This window comes from Sinohyriopsis cumingii, chromosome 17 (assembly GCF_028554795.1).
Source record: "Sinohyriopsis cumingii isolate HCF-2022 chromosome 17, ASM2855479v2, whole genome shotgun sequence".
NCBI lineage: Eukaryota > Metazoa > Mollusca > Bivalvia > Unionida > Unionidae > Sinohyriopsis > Sinohyriopsis cumingii.
This window is the reverse complement of record NC_142977.1, coordinates 13,181,868-13,206,334: the sequence shown is the minus strand read 5'-3', so window position 1 is coordinate 13,206,334 and position 24,467 is coordinate 13,181,868. Positions and strand designations below refer to the sequence as shown.

The 24,467-nt window shown below is 36.3% G+C and overlaps 1 protein-coding gene across 1 annotated transcript in view; it reads right to left on the bottom strand.

Annotated features, from left to right (window-relative positions):
• LOC149777774 (nucleoporin NUP188-like) overlaps positions 1-24,467 on the bottom strand; it is a 175,908-nt gene that overhangs the window by 78,297 nt on the left and 73,144 nt on the right. Inside the window, exons 20-27 of the mRNA XM_089938808.1 lie at positions 24,023-24,142; positions 21,684-21,816; positions 18,919-19,006; positions 16,673-16,749; positions 11,211-11,325; positions 8,914-9,034; positions 5,499-5,571; positions 4,791-4,910 (exon numbers count right to left, since the gene is read on the bottom strand). Coding sequence (XP_089794934.1) covers positions 4,791-4,910; positions 5,499-5,571; positions 8,914-9,034; positions 11,211-11,325; positions 16,673-16,749; positions 18,919-19,006; positions 21,684-21,816; positions 24,023-24,142 — 847 coding nt within the window. The remainder of the gene's footprint in view (positions 1-4,790; positions 4,911-5,498; positions 5,572-8,913; positions 9,035-11,210; positions 11,326-16,672; positions 16,750-18,918; positions 19,007-21,683; positions 21,817-24,022; positions 24,143-24,467) is intronic.

Sequence of the window (24,467 nt, the reverse complement as noted above, 5' to 3'; positions counted from 1 at the left end):
AAAAAACATGGCTCCAGGTCCCTCTGAATCACTGGGCAAAACAGTTTTAATACTAGAGTTGAGTCAATATAATAAATGTGGCTCCAGGTCCCTCTGAATCACTGGGAAAAAGAGTTAATACTAGATTTGAGTCAATACATGTGGCTCCAGGTCCCTCTGAATCACTGGGAAAAAGAGTTTTAATACTAGATTTGAGTCAATATAATAAATGTGGATCCAGGTCCCTGAGTCACCTGGGAAAGAGTGTTACTACTCGATTTGAGTCAGTACAATATATGTGCCTTCAGGTCCCCCTGAGTCACCAGGGAAATAGGTTTTAATACTAGATATGAGTCAATACAATAAAAATAACTCAATCAATACAAAGCAACTAAAGGGCAAAGTTGTGTAACAGGGAACATAACTCCATTAAAACTTTCATTGGAAATAATGTAAATTATTGAATGTGATATCTTCTTAATGTACAATCTTATATCAAATTTGGTTGCACTACCTTTAATGTTGTTGAGCAGAAACAAGGGTGGCAAAAAACATGATATAAATGGTCAGCAGCCATTGCAAAAACAGACATGACTTGATGTAATGAATGGCCTCCAGCAGCCATTGTAAACAGACATGACTTGATGTAATGAATGGCCTCCAGTAGCCATTGTAGACAGACATGATTTGATGAATGAATGGCCTCCAATAGCCATTGTAAACAGACATGACTTGATGAAATGAATGGCTTCCAATACCCATTAAACATATATGACCTGATGTGATGAATGGCCTCCAGTAGCCATTGTAAACAGATACAACTTGATGTAACGAATGGCCTCAAGTAGCCACTGTAAACAGATACGACCTGATGTAACGAATGGCCTCCAGTAGCCATTGTAAACAGATACGACCTGATGTAACGAATGGCCTCCAGTAGCCATTGTAAACAGATACGACCTGATGTAACGAATGGCCTCCAGTAGCCATTGTAAACAGATACAACCTGATGTAATGAATGGCCTCCAGTAGCCATTGTAAACAGATACAACCTGATGTAATGAATGGCCTCCAGTAGCCATTGTAAACAGATAAGACCTGATGTAACGAATGGCCTCCAGTAGCCATTGTAAACAGATACAAACTGATGTAACGAATGGCCTCCAGTAGCCATTGTAAACAGATACGACCTGATGTAACGAATGGCCTCCAGTAGCCATTGTAAACAGATATGACCTGATGTAACAAAAGGCCTCCAGTAGCCACTGTAAACAGATATGACCTAATGCAATGAATGCCCTCCAGTAGCCACTGTAAACAGAAACAACTTGATGTAATGAATGGCCTCCAGTAGCCATTGTAAACAGACATGACCTGATGTAACGAATGGCCTCCAGTAGCCATTGTAGATATGACTTAAAGTAATGCATGGCCTCCAGTAGCCATTGTAAACAGATATGACCTGATTTAATGAATGGCCTCCAGTAGCCATTGTAAATAGATACGACCTGATGTAACGAATGGCCTCCAGTAGCCATTGTAAATAGATAAGACCTGATGTAACGAATGGCCTCCAGTAGCCATTGTAAACAGATAAGACCTGATGTAACGAATGGCCTCCAGTAGCCATTGTAAACAGATACAAACTGATGTAACGAATGGCCTCCAGTAGCCATTGTAAACAGATAAGACCTGATGTAACGAATGGCCTCCAGTAGCCATTGTAAACAGATACAAACTGATGTAACGAATGGCCTCCAGTAGCCATTGTAAACAGATACGACCTGATGTAACGAATGGCCTCCAGTAGCCACTGTAAACAGATACAAACTGATGTAACGAATGGCCTCCAGTAGCCATTGTAAACAGATATGACCTGATGTAACAAAAGGCCTCCAGTAGCCATTGTAAACAGATACGACCTGATGTAACGAATGGTCTCCAGTAGCCATTGTAAACAGATATGACCTGATGTAACAAAAGGCCTCCAGTAGCCACTGTAAACAGATATGACCTAATGCAATGAATGCCCTCCAGTAGCCACTGTAAACAGAAACAACTTGATGTAATGAATGGCCTCCAGTAGCCATTGTAAACAGACATGACCTGATGTAACGAATGGCCTCCAGTAGCCATTGTAGATATGACTTAAAGTAATGCATGGCCTCCAGTAGCCATTGTAAACAGATATGACCTGATTTAATGAATGGCCTCCAGTAGCCATTGTAAACAGATATGACCTGATGTAATGAATGGCCTCCAGTAGCCATTGTAAACAGATATGACCTGATGTAATGAATGGCCTCCAGTAGCCACTGTAAACAGATTATGACCTGATTTAATGAATGGCCTCCAGTAGCCACTGTAAACAGCTATGACTTGATGTAATGAATGGCCTCCAGTAGCCATTGTAAACAGATATGACTTGATTTAATGAATGGCCTCCATAGCCATTGTAAACAGACATGACATGATGTAACGAATGGCCTCCAGTAGCCATTGTCAACATTAATTACCATGCATAAATCAGATTAAAGTGATATTGATATACTGAAATGTTGATCCCTTTTCTAATTAGTTTTTTGATGCAATTGTTTTTACAGTACAATTTAACTTTTAACCTTTTCAAAATTTAAAACTTTAATGAACACTTTACTGCCAGTACTGTGTATCATTCACCATATCTACCTACTTATATGATAGTGATACAGTACACTGTCCATGTACACTTTTCCCTCGATAAATCATGTACAATGGGGTCCAAAAACATAGACTGCACTATAATGGTACGAGTTACCGAGCGACCTCCAAGAAATAAGTGATCCCATCCCTCCTGAACATCGAGAAAACCGTGGGATGGGGTGGGTGGGTTAATTAGTGGTGGTGTGTAAACAAATTGTTTAATGGCTGGTAACATGTTTTATCATGTCGAAAATACTTGTCAATAAAATGCTTTTTCTGATGAAGCTGTTTGTTATTCTGCATAAATTACATTTATTTTCAAGATGCCCAACTAATTGTTAATATTATTCCAACCGGTTTTAAACAACATTCATGTGTACACAAGAACATTTGTGTATTATGTCACTGCTTTTTGTTGTTGTTGATTAGTCTGGTTTCATGCTTCATACATGGCTATGAAGTACAGAACAGGGAGTCTATTAAATGTGGACCAGACTAACTGCTGATATGCCACTAAACAAGATTCCTTTTTCCCAAAACTATTGACAATTATTTTTGTATTGTTCAATTATTAATTTCATTGCAAATAGTAGTGATACTTGTCCTCATCTTTCAGGATATCTCGAATTCCCATTTCAGGAATTGTCTGAAACTTGCATCTGTACAATGATTCTATCTGTGAAAGAAAGCCCTTTCATTTTGCTTGGTTGCCTTGCTTACCTTTATCACATTTATCAATGAGTAGTTAGATCAATTATATTAAGTACACAGTAATATTTATAACTGTGCTCAATTGATCAACTGGAATGAGTTCAACCAATTTATGACTGGAGTCGCTAGATCTTAGCATGTCCTTTATTTGATACAAAAGATGCAATTAATGTGACAATACAAAGAAGGTCAGTTTTAATTCAGTGTAATCATACAATAAATATTTCTCAAAGTCAGATATCAAAACATAGTTCTCAGCAAAGTGCTCGGGGACATAGCTGTTACGGTCGATTGACGTATTTTACATCTGGATACAAGAGTGCACATTGTATTAATGATTATTACACTTAATCCAAACTAAAAGATCGAACTAAAACACAAATTTTGCTTGATAAAAATGTATTTAATTGATATTTATTTAAGGTTGTTGTTGTTGTTGTTGTAGGGTTTAACGCCATTTTTCAGCACACGATAGGCTATACATGGCGGCCAGTATTAATGGTGGAGGAAGAACCCGGGAAAACCCCGGAAAGAACCACCGACCCACGAGAAGCTACTGGCAAGCTTTCTCACATACCCACGTTGGCTGAATCCGAGACTCGAACCCACGCAGATAGAGGTGAGATGGTAGTGATCCGTAACGGACAGCGCTTTAGACCACTCGGCCACTCGGGGCCCCTTTATTTAAGGTAATGCCTCCAGCAGGCATAAGTGACATTTTCATTGATCAAAATTTTGTTGAATATCATTATTTACGGTGTACGAAGAAGGTCATTTGAAAAGAACATGTGACAATACATATGACTTTTTATTAAAAGTTTAAAATTTCAAAATGTTGATTAAAATTTCCAGGACCTATCTACCATTTTTGATGCCAAAATGAGTGATATATCAATTTTATTTATTTACCAATTTTGGTCAATATTTTCTTTAAGTTCAGCAAATGGGTCTAATCTTACTTATATATTCTAGTTTAAAAAATGGGGTCCATGCTGATCCTAGCTCCATGATTTCAAATATTTCTTGTAGTCTTTGGGAGAATCCACCAATATATGGTAAAGGGACAGTTACACATCTTTCTCCTTTTTATTTGTTTTTCACTTCTCATTTTTTTCAGTATGAAACACAAACACCCAGTCTTGGTAACCACTGGTCCTTAAAGCCCTCTTAATATGACTGACCTCCATCAATGGAGAATCCCTGACTGCATTTGGTGATTCCAGATTGGAAATCCAACTGCTGTACACAAGGATTTTATCACATAATCAACATGTGTTCCCAGTCCAAGTAAGACGGCAATGTATCCATTAAAGCAGGTGAGAAAATAAGTAGATAGACAATCTGACCATTAAAGCAGGTGAGGAAAAAAAGTAGATAGGCAATTTGACCATTAAAAACTAACAAAGATAAAAAGTTACCTGCTCTGTTGGGCCAGCAGTATCTCCACTGTTTCTATTCCTGTTGCTGCTATCTCTAACAAAGTTCGACCGGCTTCCGAGAAAAGAAGGCTGTACATAACCACCTCTTGCAAATGGGGTCTGGAAATGATTACACTGAAAATCATTCAATTGTTACAAGCACAAAACATGTATGAATCTGTCCAAACTACTAAATTTGAAGGAAAAAAAATATTATATTTAAAAAAAAAAACTGTTCAATAATATGTGCACTGATAAATTTAATGTCACAAAATTGCTGACTTTATTGACATTGCTAGAATTTGTTATCTATCAATTACTGCCAATTACTACGTAAACCGTAGGGTGTGGAAAAATCCTACGATTGGTAACAAGCACCTATTCTTGTTTTAATACCATAAAAGAGACCAAATGTTCTTCTATTCTTTTGATTACCTTAATTATTTATTCCCAAGTGATTTTTTTCTCATTTTTTTCATTCCTACTTTCTGATACTTGTTTTTCCAAAAAAAGATATTTTCGAAATTAAATAGAGTGCATTGTGTTAAAATAAAAATGTTCTTCTTTTATATTTGACATCAGTATATATCCTAACTGCTTTAAAGAAATATAAAAATTGGACTATCATTTAATTAAGAACAAAAGAAAAGTAAAAAATAAAGTACAAGTGCTTTTAGCTAACCCTTGGCTGAGCATATCACTACTTACCTTGTTGACTTGAAACGCCCTTTCACACCCACAAAATTCAATATTTTGTGGAATATATCCAGACAAAGCTGACCTGTGAAAATAGACAAGTGTAGACTTTGAATGTCACTGATACCTTCAGTAAAGCACACATATAACAGATTTTGCAGCACTTACAAACTTTAAGCCAAAGTGCAACCTACATGACCGTTTAGGAGCCATTTCAAACTTTAATAGCCACAATGCCACCTAATTAAATATTTTAGTAGCCATTACAAATTTTAGAAGTCACAATACAACCTAATAAAATATTTTAATAGCCATTTCAAACTTCTGAAGCCACAATGCCACCTAATTAAATATTTTAATAGCCATTACAAATTTTAGAAGTCACAATGCAACCTAATTAAATATTTTAGTAGATATTACAAATTTTAGGAGTCACAATGCAACCTAATTAAATATTTTAGCAGCCATTACAAATTTTAGAAGTCACAGTGAAACCTAATTAAATATTTTAGTAGCCATTACTAATTTGAGAAGCCACAATACAATTTAATAAAATATTTTAATAGCCATTACAAATCTGAGAAGTCACAATGCAACGTAATTAAATATTTTGGTAGCTATTACAAATTTTAGGAGACAATGCAACCTAATTAAATATTTTAGCAGCCATTACAAATTTTAGAAGTCAGTGAAACCTAATTAAATATTTTAGTAGCCATTACAAATTTTAGGGCACCAAGCTCTAATAATTAGTCACTTTAAACAATGGGAGCAGTAATCCAAAGGGATGGCAATTTATGGCAGATGAGAAAAAGTGAAGGTTTAAGTAAAGGTAAGAGAAAAAGAAATAATAAAAGTAATTCTACGCAAAAATTAGGGTAATTTTTAATAGCATACCACGGTGAGCAGTTAATAGTGATCACCTGCTTCAATCTTTGGCCATTCATTAAAATTCTCTAGCAGGAGGTCTCTAAACCATTACCCTACATATAAACAAAGCCTCAAATTTCCTGATAAAGGACATTTACCTTCATTTCTTCTGATGACAGATAATATTAATAAAACCTTGATCATATTTGCATTTTTCTGTCAAATGCATTACTTGATCACATTAACATTAGAAAACAACCTGCATCCCAAAAAGAAAAACATTTTCTTTACAGCTATGGTCCTGTATGTGGGTTTTTTGTGTACATGACCAAAGCACAAAGGGATGTAACTCTTACTATGATGACCTCCCCTATCTATGCCCCGTCACCACCCACCCCCTAGTATTTACCTGTATACTAGATATTTATTAGTTTAAACTTTCATTCTAGACTGCAATAGAAGTTCACCAAGCCTCTTGAATTCCCTGTTACCTACTCACCGTTTTCAGCCAGCCATCTACATTTTTGGTGCTCTTGTTTGTTTAAGCGCTGAAATACTGTGTATTTATGCATCTTGGGTGAACTGACTACTATTTTTTGCCAGATGCTGGAGGACCTGTTCATCAACCATCAAGTTAAACATGTCAGCTATGTTCACCTGTGTATTTATTGAATTGTATAGTAGATACTGTGGTTCATTTATTCATGTTATGGGCCTTTTCTTTACACTGATATCACTTATTTGTGTGCATCACATTCAGGTCTTTCTCTATAGCTATCATTTTGGAGGAAATGTCTTCAAAATGCAACAACTGCAAGCAATTCAAGGCCACTGAAGACAATCATGAGACACGCCTGTAATGCACCTAGTGTTTGTCTTCTAGTCCATGTTGCAGATCCTGGGATCAGGGAGTATGGTCCAATGTATTGCACAAAAAAGCTTAAAAACTGGGAGAAGAGGTCACAGACATTCTGAGCCTTCCCTATCATTTTGAATCAGCTGAAAGCATCGAGCTGGATGTACAGGTTGTACACATCAATTATTCACCATTACATGACAATGAATCAATAAACTTTTTCTCACAGTCACTAAAGATGTTTAAAACTACCATCAGAGTGAAATTAAATCAAAACAACAAACCATATAATTTATGCTGCTAAAATGTAGTAACTTTGCCAAAAGTATAACACAAGACATTATTGTATACTATTATGTTGTTGTTGTTGTTATAGAGTTTAACGCCATTTTTCAGCACAAGATAGGCTATACATGGCGGCCAATATTAATGGTGGAGGAAGAACCCGGGAAAACCCCAGAAAGAACCACCGACCCATTAGAAGCTACCGACAAGCTTTCTCACATATCCACATTGGCCGAGCCATAGACTCAAACCCACGCAGACAGAGATGAGATGGCAGTGATCTGTGACAGAGAGCGCTTTAGACCACTCGGCAACTCGGGGCCCCTATACTATTATGATTTGTTGGCTACCCAGTACCATTCACTAACAAACCAAGCAACAAATTCACTGCCACCAATGACCTAAATGATCTCTTTTCATATTATTTACTAATCATTTTCATGTGAAAGGATGACTGGGAAATGTTGAGTGACTTATAAATTATATCATTTTCAACACCACATCACACTGACCTGGTATTCTGTGTACTGACCAGATCTCATATCAGGTTTTCACACGACTCTTTTTGACAAATGCAAATTCAAGAAAGTACTGTAATTATCCAAATTAGTCCAACATTCCAATTTACCGGACTCCGTATTTTCATAATTTTTACTAATTTTGGGAACTAAAAAAATTATTCAGTTACCAAGAAAGTTAAAACCAACAAAACAAAATTGATTTTGGAATGTAAACTAAGTATTTATTCAAAAAAACTAGAAACTGAATAAACAACCCCAAGTTATGGAGCCACTTTGATTACCCTAATCTTCGTCATGTGGATTAATTGAAGGCCTTGTCAATATTATCTCCATGACAATATTATCACCATGACACATTATACTGTAAAAGACACTCTTCATGTCATGAGTGAGTGATTTTGAATTTTAACGTAGTTTTAACAATTTTTCAGTCATATCGCTACAATGTCTGCAGTGTGACAGTTTATAGTGATGTCTAGCACTGGGGTATCATGACGCAGACATGTATCCTGACACCGGGCCGACATGTAGCATGATGTCCCACCCAGTCACATTATCCTGACACCAGGCCGACCAGTCCTAACACTAACCTCTTAATGCTGAGTGCGAAGCGAGGCAGATGTAAGTAACATTTTTGTAAGTCTTTGGTTTGACTCTGCCTGGGATTGAACCCATGACCTCCCGCATCCGAGGCGGATGCTCTAACCACTAGGCCACCGGAGCGGTCCTACTTTACATGTAAAAGAACACTGAAACATAGACCTAGAAGCAAAACAATACTGAACAGACTGACAGATGGACATCCAAGGATAACACAATAAGCCCATACCACATTTGCTGTGGGGCACATAAATTACAAAATTACAAACCTGTTTCATCACAAATATTAACTTACCTATCCTCTCTTTCCTGACTGTGTCGTAATATCTCCATTTCTGGTGTACAGGAAAAATCTCTCTCAGAATGTACATGACTGATGGCATCAGCTCATTCTCCAATTTGTGCTTAAATAGTGGCTAATAGAAGAAAAGAAACAATTAAATGAAACAGATTCAATCAATTCAGTAATATATCAAATTAACCAAAGATTTTACTATAGTGCATGTATCTTTCATTTTTACATTAAGTTTACTATTAAGTCTCAGCAAAAGTATTTATAATTCGTGGTATATTAATACATGAGACTCAAGTGGGTCTGATACCGCTTATCTGACTTACGTGATTTAACAGCTAACCATGTCACTAAGATGGCTTTTGTGATATTCTAAGAATACATCCTATGTAAGCAATCTGCCAAACATAATACCATGTTTACTGTACCTACTTTGCCATATTCTGCTAAAAAAATTCTGTTTAACATAAAGGCATAATCAATATGCAGTCTCTTTTTCATAATTAAAGTCATTTCGATCTTCATGATATTGAACCCATCAGATCAAAAATATATTTGCAAGAGTATTAACTAGATCAGACAATTAAATTCAAGACCATCTCATTAATATGCGGTGACCCTGCTTACTTTTTGAAACAGTGCAAGATCTTGATGACATAAATCAAAATTTAAACTTTAATCAAGATCAGATCAGAAATATGGATTCTAGAGTGGTAATAACTGCAGTCATTTACGTGTAGGATCAAATCATAAAGATGCATAGATCTCACTCATTACTGAAACAGTCAAACATCTTGAGGACAGGAGCATATATTCTAAGTCTTTGTGCGTCTTTGTGCATCTCAGGGAAAATTAACTGAAGGGACTGAAGCTATATTGGCCAAAAAGATGGAATTCAAGATAAGACCATTTCTAACTTATAAATCATGATAGCTAAAACCATCTCGTATATTCTTTAATAACAGGAGTTTATAATTAGCTGCTACTGATGTCATATTGGCACCATTTTCATTTAGGACCAAGAAGACATTCATGACCAACAAGATATTGTAAAACTCTTCTGGTGAAACCATGTTTATACAACTTTCTGCTTTGAAGATGTAGCAATTAAATGATTTATAAGATGGTTGCCATGGTGGCCATGTTGGATAACAGACTGGCACCATTTCTATTCAGAACCTGCTAGCCATTATGAGATGTCTTTTGGTGAAAGCAGACAAGCAATATTACCAGCCAATTTTGATGATTTTTATGATGGCCACTGTGGCGGTCATACTGGATGGCAGATCAGCACCATTTTCAAGACTGCCATTGTGGCAGTCATATTGGATGGCAGACCAGCACCATTTTCAAGATTGCCATTGTGGCAGTCATATTGGACGGCAGACCAGCACCATTATCAAGATAGCCATTGTGGCGGTCATACTGGATGGCAGATCAGCACCACTTTCAAGAAGGACCAAGGAGACATCATTAAAAATCAATTAGAAATGAGCTCATGCTGATACAACAGTCCAATCACGAGGAATAATGACAAAATATTCAAAATGTCCTCTACAGTGGCCATAATGGATCTGCACCATTCTCATTTAGACCAACTAGACATCATAAGATGTCTTGTAGCGAAAACAAAATGTCGATATGACCATTCAGGAGGAGTTGTCATAAAATTTTCAAGATGGCTGTGGTGCCCATATTGGTTGTCCCAGAGAAACATTTTTTTAAATGACCAACTAGATTATGAGATGACAATATTACTTTTCATTCAGTAGTGATAGCAAGGTTTTCAAGATGACCAATATAGTAGGCCTACTGGTGTTTGGATCACCTTGATTGTCATTTAGGATTTTTAAGACAGCTGTCATGCTGTCACTTTCTGATGTGAAATCAGCAGCATTTTCATTTAGGATCAACTAGACATCATAAGAAATGTTTTGGTGAAAATCCCACGTTGATACGACCATCTATTTAGAAGGAGTAGCAATAACAAAATCTTCAAGATAGCTGTGAAAGCCATATCAGATACCACTGGATGAACATGGACAGATGACAAACCTGATGGCTGGACAGATTACAGATAATGGACAGACAGATGACAAACCTGATGGATGGGCAGATGACAGATAATGAATGGACAGATGACATATCATGGATGGACAGATGACAAACCCAAAAGCTCTTCTTGTCTATGATCATTAGAAAAAAATAGACTGCAATAAAAAATATTTTTTAGTCGATAGCAACAGGTAGATAGATGTAAACAGATATTACATATTGCAGTAATTCTGTCTATTTCTGACCTGGACCAACTCCAAAATGATATCCAAAAAGGCCACTGTCAGTTGGTATCTGCCCTGCTGGGTCTCAAATCCTGCCAAAAGTGCACCATACAGTCCTGGACTGAGACCTTGGCCGCTGTAATTCAGAAAAAGATTTTGACATGAAATAAGAACTTAGAACAGATAAAATCATGACGATATCAAATATGGACGTTTTTATAAAATTTGCTTTTGAATCTGTAACACTTAAAAAAAAAACTTTTTTGTTGTTCTTTAAAAAAATTCACTTAATTTGTCAGTTATGAAGTGTAACCACATTAAAGTATCAATACCGCCCCTGGCAAGTGTGCATCAGTCATGCAGCACAAGTACTTGGTAAATAATAGATAAGTGTTAAATATTTGTACAAGATCAAAACATTTAAAGGAAAACAAAGTTTTCAGCAACTTAAATTCCTCTGATTATACTTACCTGATTACATCAGGTTTACTCGGTTACTTCCAAATCTAACCCTGCCTTAAAAAACACGTCCAACCATGTATCATAGGGAGGCAACTCTTGCAGACTAACTCCAGTGTTTTATCTACCCATGCGTCATGTGTCAAATATGCAGACTTTTCTGATTTGATGCACAAAAGTTGTCGCCGGTATGAAAATTGACACATCCCAATTTTATGTTTTGCTGATTAACACAAAACAAAGGTTTGGTATAAAAATCGTCGCCGGTATGTAAACTGACGCACCCCAATGTTATGATTTGCTGATTAACATAACACAAAGGTTTGGTCCAAAAATCATCACTGGTACATAAACTGACATACCCCAATGTTATGTTTTGCTAATTAACACAAAATAAAGGTTTCCTCCAACTACTTTACTGGCTAGATTACAACTCTCCCAAACAGGGAAAAAGTGCACATCAGTTTCTTACGCTAATGTTATCATAACACTCAGGGTTAAAACTGAGCATGGAGTCTGGAGCTGACCTTATGTGACCTGTAACTGTCACATCATTTGTAGCAACAGGATATTAGAACTGTATAATAACCATACACAAGAAAGCGGCAGAATATAAACACGCGATTTTAAAGTGATCCTCATGAGAAACTATTTTATGTGCTTCCTTGTCATGCAACAAAGCAACAGTTGTGTTGTTCTAAGATACAGTCAGTATTCGACTGAAACTGTCATCCAAGGCAAAAAAATTAAAATAGATCCGAAACAAATGAAATTATCATTTGGACCATGATTTTACAAGTGACCATCGATAATAGTACTATTATCGAACCAGTTGAGCCTTCATCATCTAAAGATGAGGTACCGGTTACTCGTAAGATAAACGGCTGAAAACTATACAGCTGGCTATGTTAAGTCTAGTGAAGAATGTGACATTGAAGATGCCTTTATGTTTTGAAATATATGTACAGAGGCTTAAACAAAACCTCCATGACCAAATGTGCACATAAAAAAACTTTCAGAACAGTACACTGGCAAGGCATGCTTGGTAATCATGACACAAACTGCTGATTGAAGGTCCACAACACTAGGCAGATTTTAATGCAGTTTTACAAACAAGATCCAGCAGCAAAAGTGCTACTTAAGTGTGTACATTGGCTGAGTGTAGAAGATATCCCTTTTTTTAAAATACAAATCTCTTCCTAATTTAATACACAGCTTAATGGCTAGGAAATTGATGCAATTGGCATTTTGGAGAATTCTGCCGTTCAATATGACTTGGGTGCCACTTGTTTGGAGTTACTGGAGAGCCTATCAAATGTTGTTGAGGATAGTCTTATACGTGACCTGCAAAATTCGACATTTGTGACGGCAAAGGCAGATGAAATCACTGACATATCCAAATAATAAACGGCTTGTCATATCTGCTCAGATTATTTCTGATGGCATGAAACCATCAAAAAGGTTTTTTTTTAAAACAAATATTGAATGTTCAGATGCTTCTGGAAAGGGAATTGCTTTAATGGCTTCAATCACATTATATAACTAATGTTTTTGTTGTGTATGTAAACAATATAACTGAAGACTGACCATCCGCTTGAATAGGACTCATAGGATTGGATTCTGACTCACTGTTTTTTGCCTTGATGAGTCAAATGACTTACATGAAGCCATTTGTAGATTAAACACTGTAACTCCCCTATCTACCTGCTGGATGGCTACTGTTACAATTGCATGAAACCAGCTTTCACTTGAGTAAAACGCAATATGATGCTCAAATTGTGGGGAAGGCTGGGAGGAATTTTTAGTAACGGGATCTGGTAAGTATTTGTTGGAAAAACATAATTTGGTAAAAGAATTTGCTTTCTCTGTCAAATATGTTACATGACTAAATTAACATTAGGAGAATGAAAACTAGGAAGAGGAAATGCTGAGTATCCCATTTCTGCCTGTGTCACCAAGTAGCATGAACTCTTCCAAATGTTAATTTTGCACAATCGAAGATAATTTGTTAATACAGTTGCAAGAGAAAACCCTGTGTAGTTCTGCACTTTACTGTCTTATCTTCACAAGTTTTCCAAACAAATCCAGTGAAAGTGACACATTTCTGCTTGGGTTTAAGGTTGTACTTTCATAAATGATGTGAAGTTGCTCTCTGGGCAGCTACCGCCGGCCAAAAGAGATTCAGTTTACTCTTTTGTGAAGCAATGTCTTGAAGACAGAAGCTGGAGAAAGTAGTCGAGAAATGCCATCCAACTGACTCCACTGTCTCAAATAGAGACATTATATTCAAAGGCCAGGTTTACTGAAACGGCTCATATTTCATGAGCCAAAATTTTCACTGGTTATACCTGATCCTGAGAGAATTCTGAATACATTGATCTGATAATGCTAATTAACCATGAGACTAGTGTTTGCTGGGTTTTATCTTGTTTTCCAGCCTGCAGTAGTGGGTATAGTCTTTTACAGCTGTTGAGGACATTTTTAATGTGCTTCCAATAGCATCTGAGAGTGCATACAGATATTTTCCTTTACATGCATTCAGAGCAGAGGGTCTTCAAGTTGTTGTGATTGTTGTGATCCTTCCCACGGCTTTGATAAGAGAGAAGCATGAAGAAGAGCTTCTCGTGACATTGATGGAAGAATGACAACCTCGTCTGCATGAGCAGCGTGGCAGGCACTATGACTTTACTGGATATGTCTACAGGCAGATCTTGGATCCAGGACTTGTCCCACTGCACAGGGACATTCAGAACTATTTTGCAGTGTGTGTGCCCCTCATTTTCTGAATTATGTTTGGAATCAGACTGATGGAGGAAAAACATATACCGTCTTTCCCTCCCAGCTCATTCAAAGATTATCAAAGGATCCGGAAATGGAGAGGAAGGTGGGCAATTTGTTGTTTCACCATGATGCAAGCAGGTCTGTCATTGGGCAGACCCATAGCACACAGACCCAGTTGAATACTGATGGTGGCAGACCAGTCAATGTGAAGCAGTTGTCCTTTCCTTGATAATGACTAAGTCAATACATAAGGCTGTCCTAGCAAGAGTCAGAATTGAATATCTATTTGATATTGGGCCCACCAGTAAAAGTAATCCCATACCATGATGCAAAGGTATGTTAAAACATTCATCTAACATATTAAAACTGACCATGTACTCATCATATACATCTATGCCATCTCTATGTTGAATTCTGGGGATAGAAGTAAACTAACTGAGCCTGGTTAGGTCCAACACAAGTCTCAATTTGCTGCTGGACTTCCTGACCAGAAAGACTCAGGAATTGAAGGCGAGTGTACATGGCTTTCAAACCACCTCCACTGCCTGCTTCACAAAGGTCCAATCTCCTTCTGTAGTAATTGCACATTCAAGGGATCACTTGGGATTTCCAACAAGAAAAGACATTAAAAGTGGAACATGATCCAGAGACCCTTCTACACAACTTATATCACCAATTAGCTAAACAGAAAACAGGCTCATCCAAGTCTGGTAATAATGAAGTGTGTCGCCCAAGGGTGGGTCAACAGTGGCAGAAGTTATGTAAAGTCATCAACAGTTGATGGGAAGCTTGGAGGAAGAAAAACTTCATTTTCTTTTCCATTTCCCTGTCAGCTTGCGAATGTTTGGGACATACATGTCCTATAGTTCAGTTAGCCATGGTCAATTTGCTGTCACTGAGAACTGCATCCAGAATATTTCCGATGGCAAGTGTCCTTCTCTGTGGTTCAGTCGGCCAGTAGACTGCCTGTAGAAGTCAAAATGTAATCCTTCAGATCCAGTTTGAATATTTTTCAAGTCTGACTGTAAAACCTCGTGCCTCATGAGCAGGGAAATATTTCATTAAAAACTCTAATGTCTCGTGGACAGGGTCTTAGGCATAATCCCAGTGGGATTCAAATACAAATTGTCTTGTTTTTCATGTTCAAACATCAGTAATCTCAATGACAAAACGTCATGAATCAATGAGATTATATGCAAGTCCAATGCTTGATTTGGTTTACATTGCATTGTCTGATATTGTGAAACTGTATGTTCTGTGTGCTGTTGTCTGCATATTTTTGGGGAGCTGGGGTGGTGTTGCATGGGGGTGGGTGGGGGTGAGGAGGCATCTAGAAATACCAATGAGACTAATCATCAGTTCTGATGTAAAGAATTTCTGGCTGTGATGAAATGGAGTACTTGTCCCTTGAGGAGGCATCTAGAAATACAATGAGATTAATTATTAGTTCTGATGCAAAGAATTTCTGGCTGTGATGAAATGGAGTACTTGTCCCTTGAGATGTTTCTTCACAAGGTTAAACCAAGAATTTTCCAACCAAATGGCGCACACACTGCATGTGTGTCCTGATGCAGGAGCTGAACCACCTGCACATCTTACACTTTGTTGCCAACTCTGTAATGAAGAAGACAAACACAAGTGCGACTTAGAAGTGTAATTACTGAAAGGCACAGAACCCAAACATTGTAATGTGATTGGGTAATGTATTTGACAGAGAAAATAAGGGGTCTGAAGGAGTACTACCATGTTATTAAGCCAATATAAAAAAGAAAACAAAAGAACATGGCTGTGAAGAGGATACTATACAATACATCGGGACCATCTTATGTGCATTTATTTTGTGTATTTTTAAGCCTTTAATTTTGTTAGTCACAGAGAGAACTAAGTACATAAAAGTAGTGTGTTGTTAAAAAATATATCTGACACAGCTTTATAATAATAAGAATACTGGCTGAAATTTAAATATGAAACTGGGAAACAATGATATAAACAATTCTAAAAGTTATCCTTGCTCTCCACGTCAAAAGTCCCTATTTGGATAGTCAAATATCAGCTATACACTCTAGATATCCCTATTTGGACAGTCACATTCCAGTCATACACTCTAGATATCCCTATTTGGATAGTCATATTCCAGTCATACACTCTAGATATCCCTATTTGGACAGTCACTTTCCAGTTATATATTCTAGATATCCCTATTTGGATAGTCAAATTCCAGTTATATACTCTAGACTGCTTGCCTGAGAACTTCAGCCAGACTGTCCACATTTTCTGTCAGAAAAGGCAGCAATCCAGTCTGTTTCATATTGTGCCATGCCTAAAAAAAAGAAAAAAATTACATACACAAGGTAAAGAAATTTATAACAAGCCAAAACGTTTGCCAAACTATTAATATATGCCTAGATCTGAGTCTGAAATATCAAACTGTAACTCCAACATGAAATAAAAACAAACAAAATAAACAATATACTTTAACGCCACAATATCAGATAAGCACATAGAAATCTTTAAAATTTTCTTTATCGTAATTTTGGAAAAGTGGAAAAAGCAAGTCATTAAAAAAAATCTTAACTTAAAGGTCTAACATGTTGAATCATCCATACCTGAAAACCTCGTGTTTGTTATTATTATAAATTTCTATTAAACTGTTGACAAAAAACGCTCCTAAAAAGAATGACCCTCAAAAAAGTTGACACATGTATTATCTCCCCCTCAACTGTAATGCAGAAGTGACATAAAACTTGAACAATCAACTGATAATGTAGAAATTACTGGGAATTTGTCATAAGTCATGAAATTAACTGTGATCCTGTGGAAATTTATGAAACTGAAATGTTTAATTCTACAACGATGTTCAATATGGCCATCAATTGATGGAGAGAAACAGACGAGGCAAATATTTTCAAAGAATTATGAATATTGTTTCGATTAAACTGCATATTGTCTAACTTTTATATTAAACGATCAACATTGTGAGAATAAGTTCATAATATATATAATTATAGACAAAGTTACTGAAAACAACTCTCCTAAAATAAACTGCAGTTCTTTGAAAAATGTGGGCCCCTGAAATGTAACCCCTAATTTTGTAACATAATATTTTGCTACTTTTGAAATGTAACCCCATATTTCCAACACATAACATCTTGCCCCTCTAACTTTAAACCCCATATCTAATAACATAGTATTTTGCTCTCTTGAAATGTAACCTGATATCTCTATAACATTTTGCCCGTCTGTCTTAAGTCCCCGTCTCCTAACATTATATTTCACATCTCTCTCTTTAAACCCCTATCTCCTAACATAGCAATTTGCCCCTCTCTCTTTATCCCCTTTCTCCTAACATTACACTTTGCTACTCTCTCTTTAAATCCATACCTCCTGATATAACATTTCACCCCTCTCTCTTTACACCCCTACCTCCTGATATAACATTTCACCCCTCTCTTTAAACCCCTACCTCCTGATATAACATTCACCCCTCTCTCTTTAAACCCCTACCTCCTGATATAACATTTCACCCCTCTCTCTTTAAACTCATACCTCCTGATATAACATTTCACCCCTCTCTCTTTAAACCCCTATCTCCTACATAACATTTTGCCATGTTCTACTTGATATATGTTACTCTTATTTCTCCGTCATAAATCTACAAAACAAAGATTTAGTGACAATATTTTTCCAGTTCAAATTTAGGTACGCAATGGATTATGACATCTCATTTTTCCATATCATTTTCACTCTCTTTCATGCGTACTCATGTTCTCATACCTTCATGCAATTATTGCCTAAATGTTGAATTCCTTGTTCAACACTTACAAGGACAATTTGATGACTTGTAATAAGCTTGGAAAAAATCAGAATGACCATGATGCAAACTTTATTGGGCTATCTGTACCAAGATAAATACTTTCCTAGGCTATCTGTACCATGTTATCAACTTTTCTAGGCTATTTGTTCCATGATACAAACTTCTCAAGGCTAACTGTACCATGATAAAACTTTCCTAGGCTATTTGTTCCATGATACAAACTTTTCATGGCTAACTGAACCACGATACAAACTTTTCAAGGCTAACTGTACCATGATACAAACTTTTCAAGGCTAACTGTACCATGATACAAACATTTCAAGGCTATCTGTACCATGATACAAACTTTCCAAGGCTAACTGTACCATGATACAAACTTTTCAAGGCTAACTGTACCATGATACAAACTTTTCAAGGCTAACTGTACCATGATACAAATGTTTCAAGGCTATCTGTACCATGATACAAACTTTTCAAGGCTAACTGTACCATGATACAAACTTTTCAAGGATATCTGTACCATGATACAAACTTTTCAAGGCTAACTGTACCATGATACAAACTTTTCAAGGATATCTGTACCATAATACAAACTTTTCAAGGCTAACTGTACCATGATACAAACTTTTCAAGGCTATCTGTACCATGATACAAACCTTTCTAGGCTAACTGTACCTTTAGAGTATGACATTTCGCTACACATGTTACACAACGAACACAGGCTGCAATCAGGTCCAGAGGTGGAGGGTTGAAAGTTGTAAATCTGAAGGAAAAAAGTACAAAAATATAAAAAAGTTTCACTGGAAATGTGACATTTTAATATTTATTACTTTGCACTGCAAAGCTCTCCCCTGCAATAACATGCTTTGTCATAACGTGATTCTGGATATAAGGCAGTACTCTATGGTCCCCATGACCAAAATCATACCAAGTAAAACAATAAGGGTTGAAAGAAAACTGGTGAAACTTAGTCTTATATCGTCATTTCCTTTTTAAAACACCATAAGTGAAGAAATCTTGATAGTGCCTGCTATACCACAGTTCAGCATATCAAGCTATTCTCAATATATCACAATTCTCAATATAACACAGTGTGGGTGGTTATGGACCCCAACTACCATGTTATAATGGGGAATAGCTGTATTTCTATGATCAATAGATTTCAGGTTACCATGTTATAATGGGGAATAGCTGTATTTCTGTGATCAATAGATTTCAGGTTACCATGTTATAATGGAGGATAGCTGTATTTTTAAGATGAATAGATTCAGGTTACCATGTTATAATGGGGGATGGCTTGGTTTCCATGATCAATTGATTCAGGTTATCATGTCATAATGGGGGATGGCTTGGTTTCCATGATCAATTGATTCAGGTTATCATGTTACAATGGAGGATAGGTGTATTTCTATGATCAATAGATTTCAGGTTACCATGTTATAATGGGTGATAGCTGTATTTATATGATCAATAGATTTCAGGTTACCATGTTAAAATGGGGAATAGCTGTATTTCTATTATCAATAGATTTCAGGTTACCATGTTATAATGGGGGATAGCTGTATTTTTATGATCAATAGATTCAGGTTATCATGTTATAATGGGGGATGGCTTGGTTTCCATGATCAATTGATTCAGGTTATCATGTTACAATGGGGGATAGCTGTATTTCTATGATCAATAGATTCAGGTTACCATGTTATAATGGGGGATAGCTGTACTTTTATGATGAACAGATTCAGGTTACCATGTTATAATGGGGGATGGCTTGGTTTCCATGATCAATTGATTCAGGTTATCATGTTACAATGGAGGATAGATGTATTTCTATGATCAATAGATTCAGGTTACCATGTTATAATGGGGGATAGCTGTATTTTTAAGATAATAGATTCAGGTTACCATGTTATAATGGGGATAGCTGTATTTCTGTGATGAATAGATTTAGGTTTTAACCTATTACAAAGGCAAGTACACTGCTCTCTTTCTCATTATAATGAAGTTTATGCAGCCATAAAAATGTACTTTAATTATCATGTTTATGGCAATTTTGTCTCGAGGTAATTACAAACATGAGAGTTCATCTTGTACCCTAAACCACAGCTATAAATGTATCTAAGCAATATGAATAACACAAAGAGTATGATGCCAAGCAAATGAAGGGCAGTCTACAGAAACAAACAGGTGCCATATATCCATTAAATTTAGACAGAAAATGCTGAAAATCAAACCTGATCTAAGCATCTTTAATATAAAGCTTCATACCGAATTAGTTCAAAACCATTTGGATCTTCTCAGATTTAGTGTAAAATCTTGCATGGTGAAAATAAGATTTTACCAACATCTTCCCAGTGGTAAAGCCATTTGTATTAAATGTGATTTCAATCACTCGAGTTCTTGAAAAGAAACTAAGAAGAAATCGAAAGCCAAAGAGCAAGCCAAACTGTGACCCAAATTCTTTAAAACATGCCTTGAAAATGGTGAAAGTCAAATTTTTAGACCCAAGTCTTTTTAATATAAATCCTAAGACCAAATGTTCTTTAAGTGCATTGAGCAGAACTGAGGGTTTAAGTTCCAAGTCAAATAGGCCCACAACCGTGTAAAATTCACTGAGCAGAACTGAGGGTTTAAATTCCAAGTCAAATAGGCCCACAACCGTGTAAAATTCACTGAGCAGAACTGAGGGTTTAAATTCCAAGTCAAATAGGCCCACAACCGTGTAAAATTTACTGAGCAGAACTGAGGGTTTAAATTCCAAGTCAAATAGGCCCACAACCGTGTAAAATTTACTGAGCAGAACTGAGGGTTTAAATTCCAAGTCAAATAGGCCCACAACCGTGTAAAATTTACTGAGCAGAACTGAGGGTTTAGATTCCAAGTCAAATAGGCCCACAACCGTGTAAAATTTACTGAGCAGAACTGAGGGTTTAAATTCCAAGTCAAATAGGCCCACAACCGTGTAAAATTTACTGAGCAGAACTGAGAATTTAAATTCCAAGTCAAATAGGCCCACAACCGTGTAAAATTTACTGAGCAGAACTGAGGGTTTAAGTTCAACAGGCTGAAAATCAAACCTGACTTAGATCTTTGCATATAAAGCTTAATACTGAATTTGGTTACAGTCCAACAAATCTTTTAAAGTTACTGTCAAGAAAGTGAAAGCTAAAGTTCTTAGTCAGTGAGAAGTCACACTGGAAAATGATACAGGTAAAATCTGACTTGAAAATGGGGTCATATACAGTTGCTATAAATAGCAAATATGGAAAATCTTCTTATGCTATTCTTATGCAGCAGTCATCTTTTTAAGAATATTCTCAAATTTATAAGAGTGGAATTAAAGAGATGATAATAAAATGACAAAAACAACTTTTTACTGATTTATTTTTAGTTTAGTTTTAAATTTTTGGACAATAGAACAGTATAGAAAAATCTCCCTTTACCTTTGTATGACTTGGTACAGAACACTAGTCAAATCCTCCAGTCCATCCAAAGCTGCAGCATTGGACACTAGAATTGTATGGATGAATTCTGATATCAGTGTAACTCGGCCAACCAGAGGTTGGGATACCATACCTGCAAAATATATTGTAATAACAACTGATAATGCATGAATTCCTTATAATGAATGAATTAGTGACAATGCATGAATACTAGTTTGATAACCAATATAAAAAAGACATATCTAGGAGATATATCCCCCCCACCATGCTTATGTAAAAACTCCTAATGAAACTACCACATTGTCCTATGTCCTCACTTTTTATACAATCCATGCTGGAACTCTATGTCTAGTAGTATTCAATTTATATAGTACTTATGCAAAACTTTGTTTCCATGACAATCCCACCAATAAGTATAAGAATCATAATTATAAGTGGCAAATTTTTTAAAAATACAAGCACAAAATTTACTATAAAATTATTTATATTCAGCACTCACTTTTTATCCAGACTATATGTGTAACTTTCACTGATTGATCTTAAACTGGAGTTCTGCAATGAGCATGATCATGTGCTCAGAGTGCTGTATTACTTTACTCTCATATTCCTCTTTCAAAGTTTGTAAAGCAGTGTTGATTTTTTTCATTTTATCTGATCTCACATGTTATGAAGTTTAAAATGATCCATCTGTTCTAACATTTTCCATCATATAACATCCACAACTCATGCCATAAAGCAACATCTGACACGATATTCTTTACAAGTATAGACTGGTCAGCTAACTAGCTAGCAGATCAATGTAACTAATTTGTGAGGCAAAGTTCATATTTTAAGAAACCCATCTGTTTTCTTGGAAATGGGTCATATACTGTTGTTATAAATAGCAAATAAGGAAAGTACTCTTATGCTGTTCTTATGAATTTATGAGTAGAATTAAAGAGATGAAGAAAAAAATGACAGAAATAACTTTATTACTTTAACAAATTTTAATGAACCCAAAACAAGCATAATTCATGTATGCCAGCATAAAATGTAATTTGATTAAAAAGAGCATAATGATTATGCCAAAAGCATAATTATTGGCATGTATGCCATGATAATAAAAACAAAATTGGCTGCAGAAAATTATCAGTATAAAAAGGCACTTTTGTAGCACAAATAGCTTGATATGTGATAACGTTTGGTTGAAATATCTTGAATAGTTTGAAAATGTTTTCAGATTGACAGACAGATAGACATAACTTTAGCTACACCCACACCCACCCCAGTACATAAAAAAGACGCTGGCCACACAAATGCATGTCAAGCCCACCCTCAAGGTTTTTGGTAAACTGGTGTCATACATAAAACTCATCTACACACCAGTTCACTACCATCTCACCTCTGTCCGCGTGGGTTCGAGTCTTGGATTCAGCCAACGTGGGTATGTGAGAAAGATTGCCAGTACCTTCTTGTGGGTCGGTGGTTCTTTCCGGGGTTTCCCCCCCCCCGACCCCGAGTTCTTCCTCCACCATTTTTAGCCTATCTTGTGCTGAAAAATGGCATTAAACCCTACAATAAAAACAAAAAAAATCATTACAAACTTTAACAAATTGACATTTAACCCCAAAATACTTATCCAAATTTGCAAATGGCATTTTGTCTAAGTCTGAACATGTCTTAATTCCAAGGTCACATGCACTGCTTATTTCGCTACACTCGGAAATGAACACAATAATGACCACATGTAAAGCCCTGAGTCTTTCTGTGTCTGAATTCAATCATTTTCCTTCCTATCCACCAGTCAAAGCCTTTGAACTTGCTGCCCAGCTACTGCATCATGTTATTTTGATGTACTCTTATCATGGCAACATGTACATGAGTGGGTCTTTCTGCCACTGAATTCTGTCATTGTAAATATCAGCAAATTTTCCCACCAAGCTGCCAGTCAAAGTCTTTGAACTTGCCACTCAGCTATTGCATCATGTTCTTTTGATGTACTCTTATAATGGCAACATGTACATCAAAGGGCCTTTCAGTCACAGAGTTCTGTCACTGCAAATATCAGCACAGCCAATGATCAACACATTTTCCCACTAAGCAGGTCAATGAAGCAGGACTGGCAAGTCTTTGAATTTTGACACCCACTATTACACATGTACAGAGGACTCCTGCCTAAGTGATTTTCTGCGTACGAGATAAAAAACTGGCATCCAAATACGCGTGATTAAGCATTTCCGTGACCTCTGATAGTGCTCCTAGCTGATATAAAGTTGGCAAACAATTAAGTATCTCTGGAAATATATATATTTTTCTAAATGAATATCGGCACACGGAATTTACTTAACGGCAAAAGTTACCTGCTCCTTTTGAAATCTGATGTAACAACTCCTCAATTTCACATTTCAGTAGCTGCCATCCATCGTATGTCACTGCCCATCTTATTACTGGACTTTCAAGGTCAGACATGCCTCTGCGTGCTAGAGAAATGCAAATATTCTTGTAGACAATGTCTGTCTAAATTTACTGATTCCAAACATGCAAGTTTGTAAAATGTACATATAATAAAAAGATATCTGTTTTGAGTAGATATCAGAAAATATTTCCTAATTTAAGCAGAAACACTATCCTCACAAGTGAAATATATTATATCTATCCAAAAACATAAATGTTCTTTTTACTAGAAATATATATTTGAAGGTGAAAAACATCAATTTCACACTCCCCTGTAATCACTACAGCCAAGGAAGCCATATTATTAATTCAACAAGAAGTTCCAAAAGGGTTAGTACAGTAACTTTTAAT